This window comes from Marmota flaviventris, chromosome 12 (genome assembly GCF_047511675.1).
Source record: "Marmota flaviventris isolate mMarFla1 chromosome 12, mMarFla1.hap1, whole genome shotgun sequence".
Lineage (NCBI taxonomy): Eukaryota > Metazoa > Chordata > Mammalia > Rodentia > Sciuridae > Marmota > Marmota flaviventris.
Window position 1 is genome coordinate 92,356,784 of NC_092509.1, and position 12,799 is coordinate 92,369,582.

General features: G+C 32.3%; 1 protein-coding gene across 1 annotated transcript; it reads left to right on the forward strand.

Moving 5' to 3' along the window:
- The first annotated feature begins 578 nt into the window (after nucleotides 1–578).
- On the forward strand, nucleotides 579–10,270 carry Pdc (phosducin). The gene is made up of 3 exons (XM_027935026.3): nucleotides 579–645; nucleotides 5,395–5,540; nucleotides 9,743–10,270. The coding sequence occupies exons 1-3, from the start codon at nucleotides 585–587 to the stop codon at nucleotides 10,268–10,270; spliced, it is 735 nt and encodes a 244-aa protein (XP_027790827.1). The 5' UTR covers nucleotides 579–584.
- Nucleotides 10,271–12,799: the final 2,529 nt, after the last annotated feature.

Sequence of the window (12,799 nt, forward strand, 5' to 3'; positions counted from 1 at the left end):
CAAGTCAAATAGTCTAGATTAAAATCTTTGCTCCAGCACTTTCTATGTGATGGTGGGCAAGTAACTTAAATTCCCTTTCAATTTCCTCAGTTGCAAAGTGACATTAAGGATTATCCCTACCATATATGGTTATGTGAGAATTAAATGAGTTTTAACTCATAAAATAGTTGGAAAAGCATCTAGCACATAGTAAATATCTGAACTAAGTATGTAATGATTATTAACTAAATGTTTATTATATAAAATATTAGAGCATAATTATATATAATTTAATAACAATAATTTTTAAAAAGTCAGTTACTGACAATGTTCATCAAGCATAAAGAACTAAAATGAAGGTATATTGAAAAAAAAAAACATGAATTTTCCAGACATCTTTAGCAAAACAAATGTTAGATAATGCCGTATCACTTTAATTACTTGCAGTTGACCTACAGTGGAACCTGGCAGCAGGGACCTATAAATACATATACATACACACATTTATTTTTATATTTATGTATAAATGCATGTATATTCTGGCATTCATCTGCATTTTTGCTTCTTTGTTTATTCTGTAGATTATATAAAGACCAATCCCTAAAATGGAAGAAGGCAAAAGCCAAAGTTTTGAGGAAGATTTTGAAGGACAGGCCACACATACAGGTAAGTAAAGCTAGAAAGAAAAATAATTATTAAATTAAGATTAAACCTACAAATATCTTACAATCCATCAACAAATATATGAAAAATGTTCAACATCTCTAGCAATTAGAGATATGCAAATAAAAAATACTCTAAGATTTCATCTCACTCTAGTCAGAATGGCAATTATCAAGAATTCAAGCAACAATAGTGCTGGTGAGGAGGTGGGGAAAAGGTACACTGATTCATTACTGATGGAATTGCAAAATGGTGCAACCACTTTGGAAAGCAATATGGAGATTCCTTAGAAAACTTGGAAAGGAACCACCATTTGACCCAGCTATCTCACTCCTCCGTCTATACCCAAAGGACTTAAAATCAGCATACTGCAGTGATATAACAATGTCAATGTTTATAGCGGCTCAATGCATAATAGCTAAACTGTGAAACCAACCCCAATGCTCTTCCATAGATGAATGGATAAAGAAATTGTGTGTGTGTGTGTGTGTGTGTGTGTGTATACATATATATACACAATGGAATATTACTCAGCCTTAAAGAAGAATGAAATTATGGCATTTACAAGTAAATGGATGAAGTCAGAGAATATCATGCTAAGCAAAGTAAGCCAATCTCAAAAAACTAAAGGCCAAATGTTTTCTGATAAGTGGATGCTGATCCATAATGGGGAGAGGGTGCAAAGGAAGACTGGAGGAACTTTGGATTGGTCAAAGGGGAGGGAAGGGAGGGGAGGAGGTATGGTGGTGAAAGATGGTGGAATGAGATGGACATTATTACCCTATATACCGGTATGGTTGCACAAATTGTGTGACTCTACATCATGTACAACCAGAGAAATGAAAAGTTGTGCTCCATTTGTGTGAAAAATAAAATAAGATTTTAAAAAACTACAAATATGTAATGTTCTTGTCAATAATATTCATCATGGAATTTGAGTAATATCTTCATATGGTAATACAGAAAAATTTAAAAATACTCCATAAATTAACTTGAAATGAAATAAAACAGTTTCATTTTAATGTCAAAGAACGAGAAAAACACTACTGATAATTTCTTTTTTGTTTGTTTTTAAGAAAAATGTTATTTCAATTAAAATTTAATACAATTATTCATCCAATTACAATGTGCTCTTCTAAGGAATATAAAGAAAGACTGCAGCAACATTGCAGCAGGGAAAACAATGGTCATTGCATTACCAAGTTTCTCTGTTTTCCACACTTCTGGGCATTGTCATTAAATTACTGATAATTTCTTTCTTTTTTTTTTTTAATAATTTTTAGTTGAACCAATGTGATCCTGCAATCTGTACACGTGGAAAAATAAGATTAAGATTAGGTACCCCATTTGAATCAAATGTATGATATGTCAAGATCCTTGTTATGTTTTGAGCAACTAATAAAAAAATAAATAAAAAATAGCACAATAAAATAAATAAATAAAATTTTTTTAAAAAGAGGCAATATATATAATCTAAGATACTCATATAAATGCATTAGGTGGATTTCAAATGACAAATATTTCAGATCTACTTGGTCTTTAGAAAACACTAATTATGAGTGGTGATTTGCACACTCCATCTTTTAATTATTTTATTTTTTTAATTTTTTTTTAAAGAGAATTTTTTAATATTTATTTTTTAGTTTTTGGTGGATACAACATCTTTATTTTATGTGGTGCTGAGGATCGAACCCAGCGCCCCATGCATGTCGGGCAAGCGCGCTACCGTTTGAGCCACATCCCCAGCCCTTTTTAATTATTTTATTTGTGAGGTCAAATCTTACTGATTCATGGAACAGTAAATTTGCCAAATGTATTCAAAGAATGAAAAACAGCTTTAGTAGAGGGCACTTATAATCTTCACAAGATATTTTAATGCTATTGAGAATTTACTGTCTGTTGATAGAAATTAGCAAAACAAAATCCACCTTGTGGTACTTCACTAATAAATGAAGAGTATTAAAATGTTGTATACTTTTATTCCTATGTTTAAAATATAACCTGAAATTATATTCTTCATTGCCACTAGAATAGTTTCATCATTATATTTTGGTAGTTGAATCTCAGTTTTCTCTGACACTTCATCTCAGTATCATGCCATTTCTTCCTTTCCCCAAGATTCTTGGGTCTGTCTTCAATTATAATAACTCAGACTATCAGTTCCTTCTTTCCATTTCCCATAATAGTTCTTTGTTCCAGCTAAAATATAGGTATGTAATGACACTGCCACCTAATCTGCTTGGCAAATATTTATCTTTCAAGCTTTTCTCGATTACCCTCCAAGTGAGATAGAGTAAAGTATAATGAAGTGGTTAACATAGTACTTTTTGGTATAATTTTTTTCATACAAAAATAGATAATCAGAACACATACATATGGTGAAATACCCATACATAAATATATATGTGGTAAACATATAAGTAAATACATAACAATAATAAACACTTGGTGATTGTTCTTTGGTAAAGTTAAAATATATATATATATATATATATATATATATATATATATATATATATATGTATATATAACCTGAAATTATATTCTTCTTCTGGCATCTTTGATAATAAAAAAAAACAGTATTATCAAAAAAAAATAATTTTTAGTTGTTGATAGACCTTTATTTATTTATTTATTTATTTTAATTTATATACAGGGCTGAGAATCAAACCCAGTGCCTCACACATGCCAAGCAAATGTGCTACCACTGAGCCCCAGCCCCAGTGCCAAATTACTGATAATTTCTTGCTGCCCAATTTTCTTGCTCTCTATCCACAATATAACTAACTGATTTTCATTGCTCAACTCTCCTCCAACCTGTCCCCACTACAATCTTTTAAGTGGTGTATAACTATCTATATGCCACTACAAAGAGCTTAAAGGTTAAATGCCATTAAATTTTAAAAATCAAATTTCTTTTAACTCTATTGAATCTGATTTGACTAGTAGTTTCCTGTATCTTTTTAATATGGATTTAGAACCTTTAAATTTAGCTAAAAGTTTGAATTCACACTAGTACTAGGCAAAATATGTGGCAATTCATTTTTTAAAGGTCATGTAAGCAATAGCTCTCTAAGTACAACATAAAAAAATTGATAAATTCAGAAGAAGGAAAAACAAAGGAAATAACAATTGGAGCAAAAATTTTTAAAAAACTAACAAATTAGGAAAAAAAATTTACAAATCAATAGGCAAACAAAAGATTAACTTCTTAATATGTATTAAGACCTCTTACAAATTAATAAGAAAAAGATGATCAACCAAATGGGACAAGGGACAAAAGATTGGATGGGAAGCAAAAACAAACCAAAAAAAAAAAAAAAAAAAAACACTTATAAATTTAGAACTTTGGTGAGATGCATTTTTTTTCACACAACTAGAAAAAGTAAAAAACTTAATAACACTTTTGGAATAAGACAACTTCATACATTGCTGAGAATAGTTTAAGTTGGTACAATCTTTGTAAGGGCAGTCTAGTAAAAGCAAAATCTGAAATGTATAATGTCCTTTGACCAAACAGTTTTACTTCTACAACGATAGATATACCTGCATAGATATATAAAAAAAAAATATGTGCAGAGTTCTTCACACACCATCATGTCATAGAAAAAACTGTGGAAATAATAATGCATATCAACAAGAAACTGTCCAAGTAAATTATATGTATCTCTAGAATAGAATACCATACCTCCATTTAAAAAAAAAAAAAGAGCCTTGTTATGTGTGTAGATGAAAGAAATCTCAAAGACATATTATGAAGTGAAAACATTAAGTAAGGAAAAGTATGTGTAATACATATAAATTGTGTATATAATGTGTGCATATAATATCTTACCATTTGTGGCAAACAGGAGAAAAAAGATTCTCCACACAAAACCACACATATAAAATGTTTTGTATCTGCATAAAATGTCTGGAAGATCAAGACTATACAAGAAAATTTTAAAAACATTGATTGCCTGAATATACTTGCATATAGAACATAACATTAAAGGCATAGAAAGATTAAGCTTGAGTGAAGGATATTCAGTTTATTTCTTCATGTTTTCAAGAATTTATGACCTTGTAAGCACTGATACCCACCCCGCCCCACCCAGTACTGTTACTTTTCAGGGCAACTGAATATCAGAATTCCAGTTGGATCATCCTTGATTTAATTAACTTTTCTTAAATCTGCAGATTCCATCTCTCCTGTATCTGTAGAAGATTCTTAAGACTCTTAGAAGAAATTGGGTGATTATGTAATGACTTTCTCTAAAGGATCTTAGTTTTGCTAATTGAGGTCAGGCCTCCTTCTCACTGGTTGTCTTTAGTCATTCTTGTTATCTATCCTTTCCCCAATAATCACAGACCTGGTTTCCTTTATTAATAGTGTAATACCAATGTTACTTTATTGCTAAAGCTTCTTTCTTATATAATGAAAGTGCTATTTTTAAAAAATTCTCCTTTCCACCATATATTCTAATTTTTAAAAATTTCTATCCCATTCTTTTTGCCAATAGCTCAAAGTGCGTAATTTATATTTTCATTAGAGCAGACTATTTTACAAAGATTCTTTGCCAATATCCAATTAACAAGATTAATCTGAAAGAACACTTTTACGAGCAAGGCAGTAGGAATTTCTAGGCCAAAGAAAATGTTTTTTTCCTGACACAGGAGATAAGAAGTCTGTTCCCACGGCAATATGTACACAAATTTCAATTATGCAGATAGTTCTTTTCAAAATGCAGATGGGATTTTTTTTTATTCCAGGTCCCAAAGGAGTAATAAATGATTGGAGAAAGTTTAAATTAAGGAGTGAAGAGAGTGAATCCATCCCACCTAGCAAGAAGGAGATTCTCAGGCAAATGTCTTCTCCTCAGAGCAGAAATGACTCAAAAGAAAGATTCAGCAGAAAGGTAAGATAAGTAAAAAATATTTATTAAAGATTTACAATGTGCTAAGTCACTCTAAATAATTACTTTAGAACACTATGAAACATATTCATTAGAATATTGTTTATACTGGCAAAAATGGAAATGAAGTTAATCTCTATCAAAGCATTCCATACTAACAAATGTATACAGCTATTAAAAGAATGAGTTACAAATACATGAATTGATTTCGGGGAAGTTTCACAATATGAGAAGCTAAGTGCACAGAGTTTTAAATTATATGAATAATTCTATTCTAAAGAAGAAAGAAACACACATTGTAATTTTTTATGTTTTTATTAGTACATTATAGTTATATATAATATTGAAGTTCATTTTGACATAATCATACATCTATGGAATATAATTTGTTCCACTTCAGTACCCGGTACTTCCTCTTTCCTTTCCTTCCTCCCCCTATTCCTCTTCCTTTATTATATTGGTCTTCCTTCTATTTTTTTTACAGTTTTTTTTTAAAATTAGTGCTTTATAGAGATACATAAAAGTGAAATTATTGTGGTATATTCATTTATGCACATAGCACAATCTGGTCAATTTCATTCCTCCATTCCTCCCTTTTCCAGTTGCTCCACCCTCTCCCTCAATCCCCTTTCTTTGTTCCACTGATTTCCCTTCTATTCTCATGGAATCCCCCACTCCTGCTTTTGTTCCTTATTTTGGTCTAATTTCGCATTATCAGAGAAAACATTTGACCCTTGACTTTCCAAGTCAGGCTTATTTCACTTAACATGATGTTCTCCAGTTCCATCCATTTACCAGCAAATGCTGTAATTTCATCCTTCTTTCTGGCTGAATAAAATTCTGTTGTTTATATATACCACAATTTCTTAATCCATTCATCTGTTGATGAACATCTGGGCTGGTTCCAGTGAATTACACTGCTATAAACACTGATGTGCATGTATCACTATAGTATGCTGATTTTAGTTCTTTAGGATAAATACCAAGAAGTTCGATTGCTGAATCATATGGTGGTTCCATTTCTGATCTTTTGAGGAATCTCCATTTTGCTTTCCAAAGTGGTTGTACCTTGTTTGTAGTCCCATCAACAAGGCATGAGTCGTAAATATGTCCCTTATTTAAAACATCCTATGTTTTTTGTTTGTTTTGTGGTACTGGAGATTAAACCCAGGGCACTCTACCACTGAGCTATATCCCCAGTCCATTTTTAATTTAAATTTTGAGACAGGATCTCACTAAGTTGCTAAGGCTGATCTTGAACTTGTGATCCTCCTGCCTCCCAAGTAGTTTGAATTGTAGGAATGTGCCACTAAGCCCAGATCTGTATGTTTTTAATGCTTATGTGATTATAAGCATATGAGTTTGTGTATAAAATTACAGAGACATTCACCAAGTTGACAATATTGATAATTTGAAAGAATGAGATTGGGGAAAAAGGAGGAGGAAAAATAAATCTCAAAAACAACAACAAGGGGGGTGGGGTTGTGGCTCAGAAGTTGAGTGCTTGCCTAGCACATGTGAGGCCCTGGGTTCAATCCTCAGCGCCACATAAAAATAAAAAACTAAAATAAATGTATTGTGTCCAACTACAACTAAAAAATAAATATTAAAACAGCAATAACAACAACAAAGCCTATATATTTACACCTCTGCTAAAAAGTTGTATTTTTAAAAGATTTCCCTTATTTAGTTTATGTAATGTATATGTTTTTGTCAAAAAGAGATATATTAAAATGTTAATGGGGATTATCTGAGTAGTAAAGTAGTAAAATTTCAGTATTTTTTGTTTGTTTTTTAAGCCTTGTTTTTATCTTCATAATTAGAATGCATTATTTAAATAACAATGATTGTGAAAAAGAAACCATAAGTCACTTTCATTTGTGGGGAAAAATCACAATAGTGAATTATTTATCTCTAAACCAGTGCATATGAGTTGTATACTGAGAGTCAACAGACAACTACAGTCAGAAATAAGCCTTGGTCTAAGGCTTCTGGCAACAGTGATGATCTTCAAGTCAAATATTTTTGGGGAGTGGGGGCAGAGGATGGTTCTTTATTGAGTCACTATGCTGTGGATGAGACAAATTTTCCCATCTGAATTACTGCAAGAATACCTACTCTTGTTTGGAACAGATGTAGAGAGAAAACAAGTATGAAAGTATTTTAAAACATAAAAAACTATCCAAATGTGTTATGTAAAAATCTTGTGTCTAGGCTAGGTTTTGGAAATGTACCTTAATGCCTAAATATCTGTACACCTGAATAAATAAATAGAACAAGTTCTCATATGAATGCTCAAATTCATCTTGAAATCAATATTTGTGTGGTTAGTCTATTAAATTATCAGAACTCCGGTAGCAACTTAAGAATTATGCAAAATATCCATTAATTTTAGAGCTAAAACAAATCAAATTGAGACAATACTGTTAAGAGAGAAAATGTAATAGGATAAGAAAAAGAAAGAAGACATTAAGAAAACAAATATAAGAGGGAGAAACAAGAGAAAGAAGGAATAAAAGCATAAGATATTTCTCCTTAACTTGAATCTCAGTATATTCGTAGTCACAATGACACTAATAATGCTTATCTCAGAGGTTTGTTGTGTGGATTAAATAATATAATCCACGGAAAATGCCTAAGACATGGTAGATATACCATAAACATTAGTTTTTTGCCATCTTAATTTTCCTATACTTTATTGTTTTCCCAAAGATGGAAATGTGCTTATAAATATGCTTTATAAAATTGGCCTTTGGTTTCCAAAGCCAATTTTATACATTACCTGTTTTGGAGGAGTTAATTTCTCTCCTTTAAAAATTGACTGTCATCCCAGAGACTCAGGAGCTGAGACAGGAGGATCCCAAGTTTCAGGCCAGCCTCAGCAACTTAGCAAGGCCCTAAGCAATTTAGAGAAACTGTCTCAAAAAAAATTAAAATAATAATTAATAAGGTCTGGGGATGTAACTCAATGGTAAAGCACCCCTCAGTTCAATCCCCAGTACTTAAAAAAAATTGACAGCAGTTGCTTTTTGAGCAGTTATATGATGATAAGGCAGTAGACGCTGATCCTTCTTGGGTGCTATCCAACTTCCATGACTCGGGGGTTCTCCACATTTATTAGTGTCCCATACAACATTATGTCCCATTGCTCCTTTATACTTTCTTTTGGTTTGGTTTGGTTTGGTAAGGGGTGCTTGACATTTTTCTAAATACATTAATAACAGAGAAGATATCATGAAAGACTATGCAGGTAATTTTAAATCCTAGCTGCAGTGAAAAGAAGCTGTCTTGAAAGAAGAAATTTAGGTCTTTTCTCATTTTAGCCTAAACCAGTGGATAAGAATAACCTAGAGGGCTTGTTAAAACATGGATGAGCCTCACCCTTACAGGTTCTGATTCAGTAGATCTGGGTGGTGCCCCAAAATATACATTCCAAGAAGTTCCCAAGTGATGCTGAGGTTGCTGGTCCAGCAGTTGGCATTCTTGTTAAATCTTATGAATTCTAAGTAACTCTAACTCTGTCTTGTTTGAATTCCATTCTACATATTCTAAAAGTCCAGTAAATTATAAGACTTTAACAACTTTTGTGGAGGGAACATATAGAGGCATTTGTTAGAGACACATTTAAGTGTGTGTGTGTGTGTGTGTGTTTAGTGGTTTGTTGTTGTTGTTTTGTTTCTTATTTGATAAAAGACCTTGCTGGATTTTTTTTTTCACCCAAAGTGGTGAGTAGTTAAGTGTCATATTTCTGACTGAGACTGTGAGCTTCTTGTGGCTCAACTGCATTCAGCAATAATTATATATGGATTTAAGAATGAAATAATTATTGAACTCTTACTGTGTACCAAACATTATCTTAGATGTTGAAGATACATTAAGACAAATAAAATTCCTTCTCTTGTTAAACATAGTTAGAAAAACTGATATTAAATTAATCAAATATATAAGCTTGGTTAGTATTTATTGATATAATAAACAGTATAAAGAACTAAGAGTAGATCAGGGACCCTTTTAAGTAATCAAGGAAGGTGACTTTTGAATAAATTCTCAAATGAGGTAAAGGCCATATCAGGAGTGGGGAGGAAGTGATCTAGGCAGAGAGAATAGCAAATACAAACTCCTAGAGTGGAGAATGGGTGTGGTATGCCTAAGGAATACACATTTCTGGCTGAATAATCTCTATCATTTCTTTCATCTGTTCTCAGATGAGCATTCAAGAATATGAACTAATCCATCAAGACAAAGAGGATGAAAACTGCCTACGTAAATACAGAAGACAGTGCATGCAGGATATGCATCAGAAGCTGAGTTTTGGGCCTAGATACGGGTTTGTATATGAGCTGGAAACTGGGGAGCAATTCCTGGAAACAATTGAAAAGGAGCAAAAGATCACCACAATTGTTGTTCACATTTATGAAGATGGCATTAAGGGCTGTGATGCTCTAAACAATAGTTTTACATACCTTGCAGCAGAATACCCTATGGTCAAATTTTGTAAAATAAAAGCTTCTAATACAGGTGCTAGGGACCGCTTTTCCTCAGAGGTACTCCCCACACTACTTGTTTACAAAGGTGGGGAACTCATAAGCAACTTTATTAGTATTGCTGAACAGTTTGCTGAAGAATTTTTTGCTGGAGATGTGGAGTCTTTCCTGAATGAATATGGGTTGCTACCTGAAAGAGAGATACAAGCCTTAGAGCAGACCAACATGGAGGAAGAAGATATGGAATAAAGTTCACTGTGTTAGCTGGGTGTGGTGGTGCACACCTATAATCCCAGAGGTTTGGGAGGCTGAGGCAGGAGGACTGTGAGTTTGAAGCCAGCCCCATAAACTTAGTGAGGCCCTAAGCAATTTAGCAAGACCCTGTCTCTAAATAAAATATAAAAATGGGCTGGGGATGTGGCTCAGTGGTTAAGCACCCTGGGTTCACTTCTGGGTACCAAAAAAAAAAAAAAGACTCACAGTGTCAATATCTCATATTTATTCTTTATATACTAAACATTGATTTTGGTAGTATCCATATTCCTTTAGAGAACACCAAATATGGTCATGATTATTGTAATTTGCAAAAAAAGATTAAAAATTTCAGTGTTAATATTAATGTTAGTTATTCAAATTGATACAGTGCTTTACAACAAAAACATTGTAGTCCTTAGCAACATTGTTTAGTAAACAAAGAGGCTGTGGATAATATTATGTCATTTTCTGAAACTCTCTTTCAAGTTATGTGTTAGCTTTTTTATTCTTTGTTTTTTCCTCAGTGTTATTTTTATTTGTGCTTTTCAAACTAATTTTCAAATTAATTACAATTTTCCTTGCATAATAAGAATAAAATATCACATGGAAATGAATTTTCAGTATTTATTCTTTCTCAAGTATTACATTATCAAAGTTCTAAATATTTTGTAAAGACAAAAACGTTTTCATTCAATAAATTATCTTATATTCCAATCAAACCAAAACATAAGAAATTTTGAAATATTGTGCAATATTAATGTTGTGAAAAGAAAAGTTGCATTTGTTAAAAGGATACAAGAAATGTTTGCTTATTCTCTGGATGAGAAAAATATATATAGTAGTAATAATAACTTCAGTTATCATCTATTGATAACCAATTATTTTATACAGTTTTATCTCTAATTAGTAACCACAAATTTACATGTAGTCTTATCCTTATTTTTAAACAATGAAGCTAAGATTCAGAGAAATAAAGTGGAAGTTCTACTTTTATTTCCCTTGAAAATATTTGATATTTCATCTTCCCACATGAATATATGGAAGCGAAAAACAAAGATCTTTTATAATGTTTTTAAATATATTAAAGAGCAAGATAAAAGAAATTTCTAGGTGTCTGAATCAGAGTGGGAAATTAATGGTGAGTAAAGCTGAAGCAATATGGCTTTCTATTGAAGACATGGTGCTTGATAAGTACCCAGAAATGGGCTCCCTGTGAGAGATGTGTTTAAAAGAGATGTGTTAAAATGTTTCTCCCTGGTAGCCCAGTATTGAAACTATAAATGTGACACAAGTTTTAGTCTCCACACTCTTGAATGACTACTGCATAGTTTCTCTTCTGATACTTTTTGCACCTCTTTCTCTAACTCCACATTTTCCACATTTCATTGATCAAAAAGTTGCTTTCACTTGAGACCTACTTCATCTTTCCATCATCAGAACTAAAATGTGTACCTATATGTAAAGTCTTTCTGCTGACATTATGATGGAAGAAAGGTCCATGCAGCTACCAAACTCACCCCATGCTGTAGATTCTATCCTTCTCATCTACACAGTAATTTTTCTCTTGCAATTATTCCCCTCCTTTGCATTATCCGTTTCTCTCTTTATAGATGTTGTATTACTCATATTGGCTTATAAATTTTAACCTTGCACACTATTTAAAATATGCCTATCTATAATTTAAAATTTCCAACTACCATTCAGTTTCTGATTTTCTTTACAATTGTGTCTCTCAACAGAGGTATCTAAAGTCGCCACCTTTATTCTTCATTTTCAATTATTTTTAAACTGTACTCCAATCAGGTCTTTGTCTCAAGCACTTTAATTACAGTTGCAGTTGTACTATCAAACTTAATGGTCAATTCTTACTCCTTATTTTATTCTGTCTCCTGTAAGCATATGTCAAAATTGACTGTCTCCATCCTTATTGAGTCATTTCTGGCTCTGACAACACACTGCTCATTTGCTTACTATCCTACTGATTATTCCATCCAAGTCTTTCACTGACTTCTTCTCTAAATCTTTGCTCTAGGTAATCTCCTCAAATGTGTAATCCCAACCACCATTTAAATTCAATAGTCCCCAAATCACACCTTTGGCTTTACCTCTCTACTAGACTTCAAATTCTTATATATCACCTAGACAAAGTGGGGAAAGAAGGAAAAGAAGAGGTAAAGAAAAAGAACCTTTGCAATTGTACTAGATATCAGTAATATAGAGATGAATAAGATAGAATTCTTTACTATGATGAGCTCATGCTGACTAGTCCCCAATACATTATTGTTCGTGAACCTAAAATTCTTTATCCCTTTTATAAATTGGGAAAGGCATTTTAAATAGCCAATTGCCTATTTCTAAGTTGATGAGCAACAGGCATATCACATGAAGGAAAACCACCAGGAGGGAGACATGCAGGATAATTATGTACAAAATGAGGAGTTTTTAAAAATAGTTCAAAATGCTTTCTCTCATCAAGTAATGACTAGCAAATGTAATAATCCCCTACTGAGTTCTCTGCTAAGG

Bases quoted from the DNA above. Each gene is read 5' to 3' on its own strand.
- Pdc (XM_027935026.3), top strand. From the start codon at position 585: ATGGAAGAAGGCAAAAGCCAAAGTTTTGAGGAAGATTTTGAAGGACAG. The intron at 646-5,394 runs GTAAGTAAAGCT...TTTTTATTCCAG, and splicing joins AGGACAGGCCACACATACAG to GTCCCAAAGGAGTAATAAAT. The intron at 5,541-9,742 runs GTAAGATAAGTA...ATCTGTTCTCAG, and splicing joins AAGAAAGATTCAGCAGAAAG to ATGAGCATTCAAGAATATGA.